This window comes from Aedes albopictus, chromosome 1 (genome assembly GCF_035046485.1).
Source record: "Aedes albopictus strain Foshan chromosome 1, AalbF5, whole genome shotgun sequence".
NCBI classification, from domain to species: Eukaryota; Metazoa; Arthropoda; class Insecta; order Diptera; family Culicidae; genus Aedes; species Aedes albopictus.
Window position 1 is genome coordinate 159,619,420 of NC_085136.1, and position 20,086 is coordinate 159,639,505.

The following is a 20,086-nucleotide window of genomic DNA, read 5'->3' on the forward strand; positions in this document are numbered from 1 at the left end:
CTCCAGGAATTCTCCTAAAATTCCTCCAGGAATTCCACAGGGATTTCTCCAGCAATTCCTCTAGGAATTCCTTAGAAATTCCTCCAGGAATTCTTCTGGGATTCCTCCAGGAATTCTACAGGGGTTCCTCCAGAAATTTCTCAGGGATTCCTCCAGAAATTCCACAAAGATTCTTCCGGGAATTCCTCAGGGATTCCTCCGGGAATTCCTCAGGGATTCTTCCAAGAATTCCTCAGGGACTCCTCCGGGAATTACTCAGGGATTCCTCCGGGAATTCCTCAGGGATTACTCCAGGAATTCCTCAGGGATTCCCCCGGGAATTTCTCAGGAATTCCTCCGGGAATTCCTCAGGGATTCCTCCAGGAATTCTTCAGGGATTGCTCCAGGAATTCGTCAGGGATTCCTCCAGGAATTCGTCAGGGATTCCTCCGGGAATTCCTCAGGGATTCCTCCAGGAATTCCTCAGGGATTCCCCCGGGAATTTCTCGGGAATTCCTCAGGGATTCCTCCAGGAATTCGTCAGGGATTGCTCCAGGAATTCGTCAGGGATTCCTCCAGGAATTCGTCAGGGATTGCTCCAGGAATTCCTCAGGGATTCCTCCAGGAATTCGTCAAGGATTCCTCAAGAATTCCTCCTCCAGGAATTCCTCAAGGATTCCTCAAGGAATTTCTCAGGGATTCCTCAAGGAATTTCTCAGGGATTCCTCCGGGAATTCGTCAGGGATTCCTCCGGGAATTCCTCAGGGATTCCTCCGGGAATTATTCAGGGATTCCTCCGGGAATTCCTCAGGGATTCCTCCGGGAATTCCTCAGGGATTCCTCCGGGAATTCCTCAGGGATTCCTCCAGGAATTCGTCAGGGATTCCTCCAGGAATTCCTCAGAGATTCCTCCAAAAATTCCTCAGGGATTCCTCCAGGAATTCCTCAGGGATTCCTCCAGGAATTCGTCAGGGATTCCTCAAGAATTCTTCAGGTATTCCTCCATGAATTTCTCAGGGATTTCTCCAGGAATTCCTTCAAAAATTCTTCAGGGATTCCTCCAGGAATTTGTCAGTTATTCCTCCAGGAATTCGTCAGGGATTCTTCCAGGAATTCCTCAGGGATTCCACCAGGAATTCCTCAGCAATTCCTCCAGGAATTCCTCAGGAATTCCTCAGGAATTCTTCCAGGAATTTCTCAGGGATTCCTCTAGGAATTCCACAGGCATTCCTCCAGGAATTCCTCAGGGATTCCTTCAAATATTCTTCAGGGATTCCTCCAGGAATTCTCCTAAAATTCTTCCAGGAATTCCACAGGGATTTCGCCAGCAATTCCTCTAGGAATTCCTTAGAAATTCCTCCAGGAATTCTACAGGGATTCCTCCAGAAATTTCTCAGGGATTCCTCCAGAAATTCTTCCGGGAAGATTCCTCCACAAAGATTCTTCCGGGAATTCCTCAGGGATTCCTCCGGGAATTTCTCAGAGATTCCTCCGAGAATTCCTCAGGGACTCCTCCGGGAATTACTCAGAGATTCCTCCGGGAATTCCTCAGGGATTACTCCAGGAATTCCTCAGGGATTCCCCCGGGAATTTCTCAGGAATTCCTCCGGGAATTCCTCAGGGATTCCTCCGGGAATTCCTCAGGGATTCCTCCAGGAATTCGTCAGGGATTGCTCCAGGAATTCGTCAGGGATTCCTCCAGCAATTCCTCAGGGATTCCCCCGGGAATTTCTCAGGAATTCCTCCGGGAATTCCTCAGGGATTCCTCCGGGAATTCCTCTAGGATTCCTCCAGGAATTCCTCAGGGATTCCTCCAGGAATTCGTCAGGGATTGCTCCAGGAATTCCTCAGGGATTCCTCCAGGAATTCGTCAAGGATTCCTCAAGAATTCCTCCTCCAGGAATTCCTCAAGGATTCCTCAAGGAATTTCTCAGGGATTCCTCAAGGAATTTCTCAGGAATTACTCCAGGAATTCCTCAGGGACTCCTCCAGGAATTCGTCAGGGATTGCTCCAGGAATTCCTCAGGGATTCCTCCAGGAATTCGTCAAGGATTCCTCAAGAATTCCTCCTCCAGGAATTCCTCAAGGATTCCTCAAGGAATTTCTCAGGGATTTCTTAAGGAATTTCTCAGGAATTACTCCTGGAATTACTCCAGGAATTCCTCAGGGATTCCTCCGGGAATTCGTCAGGGATTCCTCAAGAATTCTTCAGGTATTCCTCCATGAATTCCTCAGGGATTTCTCCAGGAATTCCTTCAAAAATTCATCAGGGATTCCTCCATGAATTTGTCAGTTATTCCTCCAGGAATTCGTCAGGGATTCTTCCAGGAATTCCTCAGGGATTCCACCAGGCATTCCTCCAGGAATTCCTCAGGGATTCCTTCAAAAATTCTTCAGGGATTCCTCCAGGAATTCTCCTAAAATTCCTCCAGGAATTCCACAGGGATTTCTCCAGCAATTCCTCTAGGAATTCCTTTGGAATTCCTCCAGGAATTCTTCTGGGATTCCTCCAGGAATTTTACAGGGATTCCTCCAGAAATTTCTCAGGGATTCCTCCAGAAATTCCACAAAGATTCTTCCGGGAATTCCTCAGGGATTCCTCCGGGAATTCCTCAGAGATTCCTCCGAGAATTCCTCAGGGACTCCTCCGGGAATTACTCAGGGTTTCCTCCGGGAATTCCTCAGGGATTACTCCAGGAATTCCTCAGGGATTCCCCCGGGAATTTCTCAGGAATTCCTCCGGGAATTTCTCAGGGATTCCTCCGGGAATTCCTCAGGGATTCCTCCAGGAATTCGTCAGGGATTGCTCCAGGAATTCGTCAGGGATTCCTCCAGGAATTCGTCAGGGATTCCTCCGGGAATTCGTCAGGGATTCCTCCAGCAATTCCTCAGGGATTCCTCCGGGAATTCCTCAGGGATTCCTCCAGGAATTCCACAGTGATTCCTCTAGGAACTCCTCAGAGATTCCTCCAGGAAATCCACAGGGATTCCTCCAGGAATTCCTCACGCATTTCTCCAGGAATTCCTTTTGAATTTCTCCAGAGATTCCTCCAGGAATACCTCAAAGAGATTCCTCCAGGAATTCCACAGGGATTCCTTCATGAATTCCACAGGGACTCCTTCAAGAATTCTCAGAGATTCCTCCGGGAATTCCACAGTGATTCCTCCAGGAATTCCTCAGAGATTCCTCCAGGAATTCTACAAGGATTCCTGCAGGAATTCCTCAGGGATTCCTCCAGGAATTCCACAGGGATTTCTCCAGGAATTCTTTTTGAATTTCTCCAGAAATTCCTCAGTGATTTCTCCAGGAATTCCTCAGGTATTGCTCAGGAATTCCGCAGCGATTCCTTCTGGAATTCCGCAGGGATTCCTTCTGGAATTCCGCAGGGATTCCTTCTTGAATTCCGCAGGGATTCCTTCTGGGATTCCGCAGGGATTCCTTCAGGAATTCCGCAGGGATTCCTTCAGGAATTCCGCAGGGATTCGTTCAGGAATTCCACAGGGATTCCTTCAGGAATACCGCAGAGATTCCTCCAGGAATTCCGCAGGGATTCCTTCAGGAATTCTGCAGGGATTCGTTCAGGAATTCCGCAGGGATTCGTTCAGGAATTCCGCAGGGATTCCTTCAGGAATTCCGCAGGGATTCATTCAGGAACTCCGCAGGGATTGCTCCAGGAATTCCGCAGGGATTCCTTCAGGAATTCCGCAGGGATTCCTTCAGGAATTCCGCAGGGATTCCTTCAGGAATTCTGCAGGGATTCCTTCAGGAATTCCGCAGGGATTCCTTCAGGAATTCTGCAGGGATTCCTTCAGGAATTCCGCAGGGATTCCTTCAGGAATTCCGCAGGGATTCCTTCAGGAATTCCGCAGGCATTCCTTCAGGAATTCCGCAGGCATTCCTTCAGGAATTCCGCAAGGATTCCTTCAGGAATTCCTCAGGGTTTCCTCCAGGAGTTCCTCAGGGTTTCCTTCAGGGATTCCTTCAGAAATTCCTCAGGGATTCCTCCAGGAATTCGTCAGGGATTCCTCCAGAAATTCTTTAAGGATTCCTCCAGCAATTTCTCTGGGATTTCTCCAGCAATTCCTTTTTAAAGGAATTCATCCAAAAAATTATATACGCGTTCCATCAGGATTTTTTTTAAACACAATTACACCGTCTTCGACCTTGCAGCCTTAACAGACTGAACAGTACAAACATTCGACAATGAACAACACATATTACACCCAGTGGCCCAGTGGAGAATTTTCCATTTGACAAAAAGTTTTCCCCGACTGGAGCAGATTTCTCCGGAAATTCCTCCAGGAATATCCAAACGGAAGTTTTCCAAGAATTCCTCCAGTGATTTCTCAAGGATTTTTTCAGGCATTCCACCAGGAATTCGTCCATTTTTCTTGGGATTCCTCCAGGAATATCTGAACGGACGTCCTCCAAGTATTTCTCCAGAGATTTTTTCAGGAAATCCTCCAAAGATTCTTTCAGAAAATCCTTAAGAATTCCTCCAAGAATTATTCAGAGATTTCTCCAGCAATTTCTCAGGGACTACAATAGGAATTCCTCCTGGGATTGCTATAGGAATTACTCCAAGAATAATAATAAGAACTGTTCCAGGGATTCCTCCAGGAACGTACAAGAAGAAGCCCTCCAGGAAATCCAAGAGATTTCTCCAGACTTTCCTCCAGCAATTCTTCCTGGATTTCTCCAAGAGTTCCTCCAGATTTCTCTAGGAAAATCCATTTCTTCCTCAAGGAATTCCTTCAAAGATTTTTGGAAGAATTCCTGAAGGAATCCCTATAGACATATCTAAAAGAATTCCTATAGAAAACCCTGAAGAACTCCTGAAGGAATCACTGAGGAATGCCTGGAGGAATCCCTGTGGAATTCCTGGAGGAATCCCTGTGGAATTCCTGGAGGAATCCCTGTGGAATTCCTGGAGGAATCCCTGTCGAATTCCTGGAGGAATCCCTGTCGAATTCATGGAGGAATCCCTGTGGAATTCCTGGAGGAATCCCTGTGGAATTCCTGGAGGAATCCCTGTGGAATTCCTGGAGGAATCCCTGTGGAATTCCTGGAGGAATCCCTGTGGAATTCCTGGAGGAATCCCTGTGGAATTCCTAGAGGAATCCCTGTGGAATTCCTGGAGGAATCCCTGTGGAATTCCTGGAGGAATCCCTGTGGAATTCCTGGAGGAATCCCTGTGGAAATCCTGGAGGAATCCCTGTGGAATTCCTGGAGGAATTCCTGTGGATCTCCTGGAGGAATCCCTGTGGAATTCCTGGAGGAATCCCTGTGGAATTCCTGGTGGAATCCCTGAGGTATTCCTGGAGGAATCTCTGAGGAGTTCCTGCAGGAATCTCTGAGGAATTTCTGGAGGAATCTCTGAAAAATTTCTGGAGAAATTTAAAAGGAATTCCTGGAGAAATCCGTGAGGAATTCCTAGAGGAATTCCTGTAGAATTCCTGGAGGAATCTCTGAGGAATTCCTAGAGGAATCACTGTGGAATTCCCGGAGGAATCTCTGAAGAAATTGTTGGAGAAATTCCTTAAATGAATTCCCTTCGTAGTTCCTCCAAGGATCCTTTCTGAAATTAGTCTGGGAATTCCTTTGATCCTTTGGGATATTCTTCCGAAACACCATCAGCCGCTTCTCTAGAAATTCATCTCAAAGCTCCTTCGGGAATCCTTTCTTTCGCAGTTCTTTCAATTTTTTTTACCATAGTTTCAGTACGAACCAGTGGTGGTTCTATAGACGGTCTTCTTAGGGACTTGCGGAGGAATTCTTTGTGGAATTACCGGAGAAATCTCAGATCGAACTCTTTAAAAAATCCGTGGTGAAACTCCTGGAGCAATTCCTTTTGACGAAACCACGGTGACGCTACTGAAGAAATTCTAGGAGTAACTCCTGGAGATATCGCAAATCCAGATGGTAGGTGAAACTCCAGTAAAAATCCTTGATGGAACTTCTGAAGAAATTCCAGCTTGTGCTCTTCCGAGATTTTCAAATAGGCCTCATGGAAGAATTCCCGGTGAGACTCCTGGGGCAATTCCAAGATGAACTCTTCGAGAAATCTCACGTTAACTGATGGAAGAAATCCAAGTGAAAGGTCGAATACCAATTTGATTTTTTGTAAAAATTCCAGATGGAAATACTAGAAAAATCTGGGATGAGACCCGTCAAAGAATATCAGTTTGAACTTCCGGAATAATCCTTGGTGGAACTCCTGGAGGGAGCTTTGATGTAACGTCCAGCTGAAACTCCGGTGGAATTTCATATCTCCGGGAATAAGCTTCACCTTGAACGATAACAATTTCTACTTTGAAAACAGTGGCAGGTTGACGTTTAATGCGCGATTTAGAATTTGAAACAAATGCCGGTGGAAGCGAGCGGAATTTGGTCTATTTTTGGCGTTCCAAATTTTTAGAACTGTTATAAATTTGGACCAAAAAAATGGACCACCGCTGAAAACGACCTTAGGCATCGTACACAAATTACGTAACGCTATAGGGGGAGGGGGGGAGTCTAGCTTAGCGTTACGAGCCATACAAAATATTTTTGGTTTTCATACAAAAAGCGTTACATGGGGGAGGGGGGGAGTCTGAAATCGCTGATTTTAGCGTTACGTAATTTGTGTACCATGCCTTATCGGTAATAAATCAATAACTTTTTCCACAAGCATCCAATCGTTTTGCGGTCTTCGAAGGAAAGTTTTATAAATGACTAGCTGTCCCGGCAAACTTTGTCTTGCCGTCTTGGGGGTGGTTTGACAACTATTGAGCTCAAAATACCACCGCACTCTAGATTGATTTCATTTCGATCATGTTGATTTCCTTCCCAGCTCATAGAAAATCAGTACTTTATCATTTTTGTTACTTTTCTAGTTGATTTTCGTAACTTTTTGTGCATATAAACACAGCCACCACGAATACGAACCGAACCGTGCAAGAATCATGCTGATCGGTTGATCCGTTCTTGAGTTTTGTTGCCTCAAAGGAACTTCAAACTTATTTTTATATATATAGATTTTTCTACAAGAATCATTGATCGATTTGAATTAAGGGGACAAAGGGTGACCTCTGAGATTTTTTGTTTGAAAGTGTAACTTTTCCCATAGTAAATCCTATGAAAACTTTGAACCGCTTGCGCTAAATTCTAGTTTCACCGATTGCGCTGAAATTTTGCACAGTTCATATGGGACTTAAATGGAATCAAAAAAGTCGACTGGAGCGAGAATTTAATATTTGTCCCATACTAATAGTTATACTACTAAACGTGCGTACTTTAAATCAGATCTAATACATCTCCTACAGCTCTACAATTCTAAGCCGTTAGTCATACAAAATAATCGTAATTAAACTTTCAAATGAAGATTGAACACTCCTGAAAAAATCTCGAACGTCTCTTCACAGCAGCATAACTCGTTTATGAATCGGTTGTTGGGGATATTTTCCGCTTCTTTCGACGTTCATTCAACTTTACAGCTACTCTCTCACACGTCACACTTTGTCTCGGTCAAGAGAAGGAAAAATGCCCTTAATTGCGCTCGGTAAGAAATTTCATTTGTTTTTTTTATTTCTTATAAGAATAGCATAACTGAATGAGAGCGATGATAAAAAGAGCGAAAAAAAGTCAGAAACATAAAACTGCATTTTCCTCGCAGCCTCGCCCTCTCCCGAACCGCATAGGCCGGTTTTTACGGGACCTAACATTTGTCGGCTATTGTTTGAGTGAATTAGTTTCGCCACGAAACGGGGTCAACGATGAGACATACACTCGGCGCGACAAAAGTACAACTATGTACTGTGCCAGACCTCCGCTCCGCTTCACGTTTGTGGCGGAAGAAACGGTTAAGCGACTTAAACCGATTAGGGCAAAAGCCAAGCTGTGGTTCACGCGCGCTCAGCTGTGTTTCCCCCCGTAAGCGTTTTGTACCTTTATTCCGACGAATGCCGGCCGCCGCTGGTCTTCCATACTAATGCGGTGAGAGTAATCGTGATTGGCTTTGACATTTCTTTTTCGGAAGTGGGTCATTTGCAGCGATTATTACATTTATTATTCAAATTAAACACACGCACTCTGTTTCATTTCCAGAAGTTCCAAAAAATAATGAAGAAGAAATAATCGTTTGCGATACGTCCAACAAAGATTTATCTAAAGCGCCATAAAATCATTAAACCTTAGTAAGATGTTGAGAAAGGTATGACCCGTCCATTCGCGGCCGTCCACGAAGTCACCGATCTCTACCTGGTTGCCTGATGAATATAGTTTTTGTTATTATTTTTTCCGACATACGCACTACGTGTCTAGCCCACTCAAGTATGTAGTGTTTTATTCGTTTCACAATATTAACTTCTCTATACACTTGGTACAACACGTGACTCATGCGTCTGCGCCATACTCCATTATCTTGTTTCTCACCAAAAATAGCCCGCAGTACTTTGCGCTCAAAAACTCCGAAAGCATTTAAGTCTACTTCCTTCATTGTTACCTTTCAACAAATCTTCGGAGTGCTCCTTCCACCTAGATGTCACCATTGTTTTTCTTTCAGCCAATTTCCTTCTAGTTTAATACACATAGCGGACACTTATACCGCTTGGTATGAGCAATTACATAAAACCTCCACATATCGTTCCTGTCCAAGCTCCCTTGCGCTTAAGCAACCACATTCTTTGCGCGCTGTAGTGGATTCATTTCTTTTCTGTACTTGCCACCCTGTATCGCTTCCTATTGAGCCGGGTATCGTAAACCGGGATCAAATTGATCAGCGGGGTAAAATTTATCAATCGCGGACTAAATTGTAATTCCATTATAATAACTTCTATACGTCGTTATTATCATAAAGTTCTCACCTCGTTCAGTTTATATATGCCTAGAGATGAGTGTGGACTTATCATTTTTTAGGAAAAGTTAGTCTTACTTTCCTTTTTTTTAAGATTTTTCAATGTGTTGCTTACTCAAATGAAACCATTGGTACTAAACAATCGATTGCTACTAGTATTACCTGTGCTGTGCACTTTATGCATTTTTATGCACCCTTAATTTAGCTTTATTATAGCCGAATTCACAAGTTGTAAGAGTTATTTGTGTTCAGAAGGTCGAAATTAAGTGGAAAAGGAAATTTTAAATTTTAACTGATGTTCAATTGTATGCTGACCAATTTCACCCCAATGCGATATTTTCAACTGTTGTGGATATGAAGTTACTTAAATTTATGTAAAAATTTGTTCAACCAAAATTGTGTCACGTAGCTTCATAGAGGTCCACCCAATACTGATTTTTCAGAAATTCTTTTGACAATATTTGAATTGGTGCTCATGTTATCAGCAAAAGTTGTTTTAAAGTGATCAATTTGACCCCGGTTTATGGTACCGGCCACTAGTATCCGATTTCTGGCGGTGTCGTGTTTTTGGGCATTCTTCGTAGGCCTAATCAAGGCTCTCATCCATCATATCATCGGGCTTATCGTTCGTAGGCGAATAGAGAGTGATTAAGCTAAAGTTGAAGAATTCGCTCTTCAAACACAAACTCGGTTGCTTATTGGTTTTCACCAAATAGCTCGCTTCGGCTGCTTACCGATAACTAAGGAGCCAAATTCACGTTCTGCCTTACCGTCGTCCCTGTGCTTCGACGTGATAGTGCAATCGCCTATATTGATCACCGCTTGCTGCTCCGACTTTCGCTTGTTCACAAACATCACCTCAGTTTTTATGGTGAGCCAACTCCAGTTTACTTGATCTCCCACGCCTCCACAACCTTGATCGAGTAGGCAGTACACGGAACAATAAAAATAACGTTGTCAATTATATTGTGGTCGCGAACAAGCACATTTGTGCACTGACTTTTATGAAATCCCTTTTTGAGATTGTACTACAAGTTGTACTACGTATACTACCATAGAACGAAACATATCAGAAGCTTGAAATGATCAAAAGAACAAGTAATATGATTGATTTAATCATATTATGCTTAGTTCAACAATATTTATTGTTGATGGTTTGACAGCTCGGTGAAAAATCTATGGATATCGTTCATCAAGGCAATACGACAACAGCGTCGTAGCCACTTTGACCTCTCACAATGCTAGCCAAAGACTGAGAAGGGCATCAACTCATTGTGTCATTTGAAGCACTTACACCAAGAATATCTTCGAAACTTGAGAGAACTTTGAAATAAGTTATATTGAACAGACAACATTTCTGTCCGTGTAGTCAACTCCACTTATTCAATCGATTCACCGTAGACTTCCAGCGAAATGTCGTCAGCGAAGCCGACGATCTCCATCCCTCAACTCTTACCTTAACACCTCGTCGTATATGACATTGACACATTCTACCGTGACGTTACAACGTTTTGACGCCTTTTTGGCCAGATTTTTCACTATAAAAAATTGCGTAGACTAATTACATATCATCGCCGACGTTTCGGTCCGGCTATTGGACCATCTTCAGGGCCTAAATGTTTTATTAAAATTGGCACAAATTAACATTAAACATACAAATTTACATAACACAAACTCACTCGATATACAAATCAACAGGTCACACAATTTCGTATAATTTGTAAACCGTCGGGTTGAAAAGGGTCACGCCGTCTGGTACACTTTTGGGCCATTCGTTCCGGTTGAGTTTGGGAATTCCCTAGCTAGTACACGGACACTACCTGCCGGTGCTGACTATCGCCTCTACTGATCAGCTGTTACTCATCCGTGTGTACAGTGGTATTAGCCGACGGTGTGATCTGTGTTGTGTGTCTCGCATCAGTGTATTGGTTTCTCGATTCCTCTGTTCGTCTGTTTTCTCTCCGGAGATCGTCTACCGATGCGATGAGAAAGCTGTAGGTAGCGCTCATGTCTTCCGTATCGGTACGACGGTTTACTGTTTGTGGAGTGGTGAGAATGTGGCACATCTCCAAAACAGGGAGAGACTGTGTTTTGAAACAACAGTCTATGATGGTCGGGTTAGCTACGTCGAATCTGTGCTGGTGTTGTATACAGTGCTCCATCAGAGCCGTCTTCTGCGATAGTAGCAGTATCTCTGGATCACTGTATGAGGATCCAGCTGAGAGCTTCCTATCTAACGTGTTTATTAACGTTTGATGACCATACATTCTCGTACGCAGCTGGTTCTTGGTCATACCGATGTAGCAACCGGAGCAGTCTCTGCATGCTATTTTGTAGACGACGTTGAACTTCTGCATGTAGGGAACGGGATCTTTGGCTGTTTTATACAGTTGTTTTACTGTGTTGTTGTTGCTACATGCGATGCCAACCGACGGAACATTTTGCCTCAGTATTCTCCTAATGGTTGGTGTTAGGCCGGGGATGTGCACCACGGATCGGTATATGTTCGGCGTGTCTGCTACTTCGGGTGGTCTCGGTTGGTGCAGCATTCTGTTTATCAGATGCAGTGGGTAGTCATTGCTTGAAAGCTGTCTCCGGATGAGCTGATTTTTCTCCTCCTCTGTCCGAACAGTACTTAGGGTACGAACTCGATTGATGAAGTTCGTTGCAACCCCAAGTTTCTGATCAATGGGATGGAAGGAGAAAAAATTTAGTATTCTGCCGGACGATATAGGCTTTGAATACCAGTCGGTTTTTATTCTTCCTTCACCCGTTTGGATCATCAACATATCCAGGTATGGCAGCTTCCCTTCCTCTTCAACCTCGCATGTGAATTTGATGCTTTCGTTCTGCCGGTTGAATATTTCGAGTACCTCCTGCACCCGATCTTTGTGGATCAGCACAAACAGATCGTCTACATACTTTCGAATGTACCGCGGTGGGATGTTCGCTGCGTTGATTGCTCTGCTGATGATGCTATCCATCACGATGTCTGCTAACACCGGTGACAGCGGGCTACCCATTGCTGTGCCGGACCGTTGATGGAAAAACTTTCCTCTGAAGCAGAAAAAGCTGGCATCCATACAGAATGAGATCAATTCCAGGAATAAATCAAGGTTGATTCTAGTTTTTTCCCGGATTTGGTCCCATATCATGATGACGTCATGGATGACAGATGGCTTGGTTACGTTAGTAAACAGGGATACGGCATCAAGTGAGACCATTATGTGGTCCGGGGGTACATCCAGTTCGTTCACATACTCACAGAAGGTCCTCGAGTCCCTGGCATCGTATTCGCTGGTGAACGACGACTGTAATATTTGCGCGATGTATTTGCTGAGGTGGTACGTTGGTGCTGTTACGTTGGGCACCACTGGGCGTAGTGGCATTCCTTGCTTGTGTGCCTTGGGTAATCCATATATGCGTGGACACACCGCGTTGTAGCACATCAACTGGTGTTTGGTTTTACCGTCGATTAGCTGCAGATTGACCAGGCGTTGAACCATGCTGTTGTTTTTCCGCTGGTATTTTTCTGTCGGATCTGCTTTCAGTGGTTCGTACGTATCGGTGTCGTTGACGAGCTGCAACATCTTCCCATCGTAGTCCTCCAAACTCATGACCACCGTCCTGTTCCCCTTGTCTGCTTCCGTGATTAGGATGTCCGGGTTGTCTTTGACGAATTTCCTCGTTTGGATTTCTGCTTTGTGACAGAACCGCTCGAGCTGTGACGGGCTGTTGCTCGGAAATCTTTGCACGAAGTTTTGTATGTGGTTTACGATTTGACATCTCGTGCGCTCACGTACGTCTTGGTCCTCTCCTAACGAAAGAACGTTTTCCACGTCAGCTATCAGATGAAAAAACGGGATGTGCGACGGTGTTTTGTACGGTAAGACGAACTTGGGACCCATGCTCAGCAATATCTTGGTCTCCGGGGGAATCGCTTTCGTTGTCGTGTTCAAGATCGCTCTTTCGTTAACTGCCGGGAGGCGATCCTGGTTATCGTCCACCGCTCTCGAAATGATACGACGGAGCTTCCGGTTGGTCTGGTCCGTTCTGTTGTGCAAATTGCTGTAGAACGCAAATTCTTGGCTTGTGAAGAACTGCTGATATATGACCGGCTCCGTGTCGTTCACGATTTGGGACCGCAGATGTGCCAATTCCCGATGTAGCACCTTGATACGGTAGAAGGCATCCTCAATTTCGACATTGAGCAATGTCTTCTGGAATCGCATGATATTGTTTGCCAGCTTGCGGGCGTACGGGCTTCTCGTTGCTAGCAGTTCGTGTACACACTTCAGCGAGTGAACAATGTGTTGTGGAACAAACCCATTCCGTCTGCACTCGATGAGGAAATTCTTCCGACTCAGCATATTTCCCAATTTACGATTGTTACTCGCGTACTCTTTGAAAATTTTCTGGACCGCGGGTCCATACGGAAGACATGAGCGCTACCTACAGCTTTCTCATCGCATCGGTAGACGATCTCCGGAGAGAAAACAGACGAACAGAGGAATCGAGAAACCAATACACTGATGCGAGACACACAACACAGATCACAGCGTCGGCTAATACCACTGTACACACGGATGAGTAACAGCTGATCAGTAGAGGCGATAGTCAGCACCGGCAGGTAGTGTCCGTGTACTAGCTAGGGAATTCCCAAACTCAACCGGAACGAATGGCCCAAAAGTGTACCAGACGGCGTGACCCTTTTCAACCCGACGGTTTACAAATTATACGAAATTGTGTGACCTGTTGATTTGTATATCGAGTGAGTTTGTGTTATGTAAATTTGTATGTTTAATGTTAATTTGTGCCAATTTTAATAAAACATTTAGGCCCTGAAGATGGTCCAATAGCCGGACCGAAACGTCGGCGATGATATGTAATTAATCAACGCAATTTGTTAGACTGCAAGCCGAAATTTTTCCGAAAAAACAACCATCATACAGTCGAAACTTGTAATCAAAATTTTTCACTATAACTCGTAAACTTGACTGTGAACCATCATTTTTTTTTTTTTTTGCATATTCGGATTCTTTGTAAAATTTCCAATAAGTTTGATCTGTTGAACAGTTAGTTTTTATTGGAAAACTATGTTAAAAATGGGAATTTGTAGCGTGACGCTGCAACGTTGTAACGCATGTTTAGCTTACTTTTCCGATGAAAACTAACTGTTCAACAGATCAAACTTATTGGAAATTTTACAAGGAATCCGAATATGCAATAATATATGAGGGTTTACGGTCGAGTTTACAAGTTATAGTGGAAAATTTGTCCGAAAAGGCGTCAAAATGTTGTAACGTCACAGTAGAATGTGTCCATTCCATAACACCGGACCCAGGATGGAACCTTGCGGGACTCCTGGGGTGATGTGAAAACACTTCCGACCCACCTCTGTTTCTTTAACTAGTACTCGATTCCGAGAATCTTGTACAGGTGCCCGGGTACTACCATACACAGGAACGCATCGGCAATAGCCGGCTAATGGGTGCTATTGAACGCGTTGCTTACATAGTAGCGAATCCCCCTTCTCTTACGCTGGACCGCTATCTCGGCGGTTTTTGTAACCGACAGGATAACGTCTACGGACGACTGGCTGCTAGGGAGACCATTTACACCCTCCGTTTACCTCAACACTCTATTGAGGATGATCTTTTCGAGCACCTTCACCGCCGTGTCGGTCAAGCATATTGGTCTATATACCGACGGGTCTCCGTGTGGTTTCCCCGCCTTTGGCAATAGAACCAGGCTCTACGTCTTCCAATCTTCTGGGAATAACTGCCTCGCCCAGGCATTTCTGCATAGCAAACCTGAACATCTCGGGAGCCTCTGCAATAGCTACGATTAAGGCCACGTATCGGTACTCCGTCCGGACCTGGATCCTTACCTACGCTAAGGAACTTTGTTGCCTCGCGGTTCAGGCGGGTGTGGTCTCTGCCATCGTTCTAAATGTTCTGGCGATGACGTCCACGTCGTCCGCAAAACACACAAATTGATCGGATTTCGTGAAAATCATACTTCGGTTGTTGAACACTGCTTATCGCATGACACCTTCCCGGCGATGCCGAAAAATAGACAGTCGCAGTATCTGACCAAATGAATTGGATAGATCACCCGAAACCATTACGCAGTTTCTGTATCATGCACTAAGGTAATCGCTTCCTCCGTTGCCTGAGTCTTCCGTGCCTACGTGTTTCGCACTATTCAGGTGCTCATAGGAGTGCTACTTAAACATTTCCATCACCTCACTTCCGATCGTTAAGAGACTTCCGTCCTTATCTCTTATTCGCCATTACCGCACTCCTTTTCTTCCAGGCGGTGATTTTTTTTTAAAGGCAGGTCTGCTGTTTCCGTTTTTGTTTGTGTCCTTCCATATTCTGCGGCGCTCTTTACTGCTGCATTATCGCCACGCATGCTGCGTTCTTCTCCTTCACAATCGCTCAGATCTCCTCGTCGAATGATTCGAACCGATAGTGCTCTCGCCTGCATAGTTGATGACTGCTTTTTTACTCCAACATTCCTCTAGAAAGAGCACATCGAGCTCGCTCTCGTCTGACAACACAGCCTCAAGACTCTGCACGCATGCTGCGGTGACATCTGATTGCTTCAGTCGCTCTAGGTGTACCGTGGCGATCGCCGGTACCGTACATTTTTATTGATGAAGAGTTTTGGGCGCTGCTTGCTCATCAACAGGTTGCGGTCGTAGTCGATGTTAGCGCCACGATAGAAAAAAAAGATAGGTCCTGGCGTTGACAATACCCTCAATCAGAACACGGTAGATTTGGGATTCCAGCTGATGATCTCCAGGTATAATTCTGTGTTGGAAAAAGGTGCTACGCACAGTCATGTTCTTGGGGGCGGCAAAATCGACGAGTCGTAGGTCGTTTTCGTTCGTCAATTGGTGGCCGCTGAACTTTCCAATCGTCGGTCTAAATTCATTCTCCTGGCCTACCTGAGCGTTCAGGTCTCCTATGATGATCTTGGCATCGTGTCTTGTACAACGGTAGTAATCGCATTCAAGCTGCGCCCTTGTTATCTGAAGTTGAAGAATAGTACCTCGGCTACCAACCGAACACGTGCCCCTACATGTCGCCCATCACGATGATAGCTGTCCTTAGTTCGCGTGTGTTGCAGCAAACGATATGATTACATCTAAACGTTCACACCAAGGATTCTGCCCAGCACATCTCCTACAGCACTTCGGTGCCGAGTCTCCGGTTCTTCAGTAGATCGGCGAGTAGACGGACCCGCGATGAAGTTAAGAGATCGGCAGTTCCACGATTCGAGTTACTTTTCGCAAAGCATTCGTGATTCGCAGGGCCGGGCGCCTGTGCCCATGGTGCAGGGACTTTCACTCGGATGTCGAGCCGCTGTCCCGAGCATAAGGAAAAAAGTTGTTTTGAGCCAAAGTTTCCACCGTGGTTTGTTGAACGAACCATAAACCACGTGTACATTTTGAGGGGAGGGGAGGGGGGTTTTCTAGCCAAAGTATACGCTCCATATAAATTTTGAAATTTTTGTATGGACGAAAGTCTTCGAGGGGGAGGGGGGCGTGAAATGACCATTATCAGCCAATTATCTACCAAGTAGAAAAAATAATAAAAAAGAATGTCGACCAGTGTTATTAAAAAGTAGTCGTGCTAGTTCCGTAGGTATTACTGAAATAATTATTGTGCAGCAAAATGAATGCTTTTGCTTGCGCGCTCACTTCTCTGCTGACGAGGATAACTACCGACCTGTTCCTTTAATCACTAACTCCTTGAGTGACATAAGCCTTGCGAAGAAATAGAACAAACCTGCCAAGGGCACCTAGCAATGAATCCAATATCAGCATATGTTTCTATTCAATCAAATATGGCGTTGAGCAACATTTATAGACTCCACGCTCTATTATTCAAATAGGACGTATATAAGTCATGGCTTAATTGCACCATAAAAAATATTTGCCACTGGTAAAACCTGTTACACTGACTTTGTAATCCACATCCGACTCAAAAAAAGTAGTTTCCATATGTGCACCTCATACATGATCTGCTGCAAGGAAATCGAAGCTAAACAGCATTACCCGAAGCAGTGTTGATTTGAGGTAGATAGATGATGTATAGACAGGAAATTGATACGCGGTTGATCCAATATGCCACTAATTAGGTCAGTGTGGCGAGCGCAGCTTACCCGCCTTTCCTACCGAGCAGCTCATTCATTCGATTTAAATATACGCATCCAAACACACCATTCGTAGTAAATTTCACGCATATTTATGACTCACACATGATTTGATAAACTTTTCTCCCGTCTTTCTCGTTTTCATCGTTTCAGCTCTTCAAAGTAACGAATTCATCAATGATCTGCTGGAGGAGCGCCGGCATTACGAAGCTGCTCAGAAATCTATCGCCGAGTGGAGAAGCGCACTTGCCAGAAACAGGTAAAGAAATACGAGTCAGGTGAGGGTGCCATAAAATCGGCTATACTGTCCCTATTAGGCCAATGTGAGTGGGTTTCATGTAAATCAACATATTAGCCATTAGATACGTATGAATGGCAAAGGAAAGCTTTCCTTATTATATGCAATGACTATGATGTAACACATGCAACACTGGAAGCATTTCCTCACTTTTTGGTTCTTAATTTTTTATTAAATAATGAAGCAATATTTTCAAAATCGGTTTTCGTGCACATGTAGAGTATGGATCAAGGTATCTCCTGATTTTTTTTGTAGTGGAAAATGTTTTTCGTTTTTGCAAAAACCATTTTTGAACAAAATTTCACATAAAAATGGTTTTTGCAAAAATGGAAAACACTTTCCATCTCAAAAAAATTCAGAAGATACCTTGATCCATACTCTACATGTGTACGAAAACCGATTTTGAAAACATTGCTTCGTTATTTAATAAAAAATCAAAAACCGAAAAAATGAGAAAATGCTTCCAGTTTCGCCTTAATAGCGAAGTAATGTCCTCGATATATTTTGCTTTGTGTTTGTTGACACGAGCACCGGTTTTGGTCAGTTTAGGGGAAATAAGAAAACTACCAGTGTGCCAAACTAAGATTGGTTTCAATCTTAATTTTGTTGACACTTGACTTTTGTATTAAAAGTTCAACTGGCCAAAATAGAAGCATTGCCGCGGTTATGGCCATATTCTCAACTTTGGTATTTATTTTGGCCAATCACGTGTATTTTACAAGGAATGGCAAAATTAGAAGCACCCTGGCCAAAATAGATATATGAGAGCTGAATTTTTTTCTTCCAGTTTTTAATTAAAATGCAGCTGTAAATATTATATTATATTAGGGCCTACTAGTAAAAAATAAATTTATGCCGATTTAGATCGCAACAGGCTGAATACCGCACTATGGCCAAATCTTCGGACTGGCCAGAACTGAAGCTCCTACCCTACTGTATTATTTCGGCACAATTTATAAGATCCGGTGAGTCAAATGAACACATGTTTTGAGCGTATCTTACAGTTAAAGGCGAATTTTAATCAAAATTGTTCACTTTTATCTTCATCAATTTGCTGTCGTTCAAATTTAGTTTTTCAATAAGTAAGCTTATTAATACTAGTTAAGAAAAAAAAAATGAGAGACTTTTAATCAAGGAGGTGCAGCTCAAACATCGTCTGTTCTGGCATCCAGTGGCATCCAGAGTATGAAATGCTCCTCCACCGGAAGCTATACCTAAGGTGGCAGCCCCACCACGGTAGATAGGGGACCTTAGGCCAACAACCTACTGTTTCCGAAGCCCAAAAAACCGTTACTGAAACCGAAAATGAAAGATTACGAACTGATTCAACGGCAACGACTTTTAGCGCGAAACAACGGACAAGAATTGGAACTTGGAATGTATTAACCCTAGCCCAGCAGGGTAAACTGGCACAACTAGCCAATGAGGCATGCCGTATGAAGCTTAAGATTTTAGGACTGAGCGAAGTCCGTTGGCCGAATTCTGCTATACTCTGGCCTACGAGGTGAACACGCTCCTCGCCACCATGGAGTTGGTTTCCTGCTCAGCGCTCGCGCCCACGCTGCGCTCATGAAGTGGGAACCTATTAATGAGAGGATAATTGTATCCAGATTCAGAACACGGGTTTGAAACCTTACCAAGATCCAATGTTACGCGCCAACTGATGCTGCCGAAATGCAAGATAAAAAGAACTTTTACAGTCAACTGAATACTGATGTGGACAAGACTCCGAAAGGTGACATCAAGATCATCATGGGCAACTTTAAAGCAAAGGTTGGTTCCGACAACTCGGACTATGAGCACGTCTCTCTCTCTCTTCTTGGCGTAACGTCCTCACTGGGACAAAGCCTGCTTCTCAGCTTAGTGTTCTATGAGCACTTCCACAGTTTTTAACTGAGAGCTTCCTCTGCCAATGACCATTTTGCATGTGTATATCGTGTGGCAGGCACGAAGATACTCTATGCCCAAGGAAGTCAAGGAAATTTCCTTTACGAAAAGATCCTGGACCGACCGGGAATCGAACCCGTCACCCTCAGCATGGTCATGCTGAATACCCGTGCGTTTACCGCCTCGGCTATATGGGCCCTGTCAAGCACGTCATGGAACGCCATGATCTCGGAGAAATGAGCGAAAACGGAGAGCTGTTTGCAGAGTTTTGTGGCACCAATGACATGGTGATTGGGGGATCGCTCTTTCCTCATCGACCAGTGCACAAAGTGACATGGGTTTCCCGTGGTGGCGTCACGGAAAATCAAATCGACCACATCTGCATCAGCCGAAAATGGAGCCGGAGCCTTCTTGATGTGTGGAACAAACGTAGCGCCGACATTGCGTCCGACCATCATCTCCTAATAGGCGAGATCCGACTGCGCATTGCCAGGATCCAGCGACAGCAGGAGAAAATCGTGCGCCGCCTCAAAATACGCCGACTGGAAGATACTGCGGCGAAAAGGTCTTTCGTCGAGGAGCTAGAGAACCGTACTGCGAATATTATAAGATCAATGGAGTGCCATCAAGAACGCCTTCTTCGCCACCGGCGAGAACAGTTTGGGTGAGCTACCCAAGGAACAGAAGTAGCTGAACAACAGTTTCTTAAGCTGAAGTTTGCTTAAGAGTGGTTTGTTCCACTCTTGTACAACAAAAATGTTTGTTGGGTACGCACCCGAAGAAAGCAGTGGGTCACAGATGATACCTGGAGGAAGATAGAGGAGCGAAGGAACGCCAAAGCCGCGATAGAGCGAGCGAAAACACGAGGAGCCAAATCCGTAGCCCGTCAGTGCTATTCGGCTCTCGAGAAGAAAGTGAAACG

The 20,086-nt window shown here is 44.5% G+C and overlaps 2 protein-coding genes across 2 annotated transcripts in view; one reads left to right on the forward strand and one right to left on the reverse strand.

Annotated features, from left to right (window-relative positions):
• The window catches only part of LOC109431391 (uncharacterized), a 172,374-nt gene that overhangs the window by 90,578 nt on the left and 61,710 nt on the right, over positions 1–20,086 (forward strand). Inside the window, exon 3 of the mRNA XM_062845648.1 lies at positions 17,133–17,238. Coding sequence (XP_062701632.1) covers positions 17,133–17,238 — 106 coding nt within the window. The remainder of the gene's footprint in view (positions 1–17,132; positions 17,239–20,086) is intronic.
• LOC134285914 (uncharacterized) lies at positions 10,111–13,243 on the reverse strand. The gene is made up of 2 exons (XM_062847474.1): positions 10,493–13,243; positions 10,111–10,425 (listed from the first exon to the last, which is right to left on the reverse strand). The coding sequence occupies exon 1, from the start codon at positions 13,181–13,183 to the stop codon at positions 10,670–10,672; it is 2,514 nt and encodes an 837-aa protein (XP_062703458.1). The 5' UTR covers positions 13,184–13,243; the 3' UTR covers positions 10,111–10,425; positions 10,493–10,669.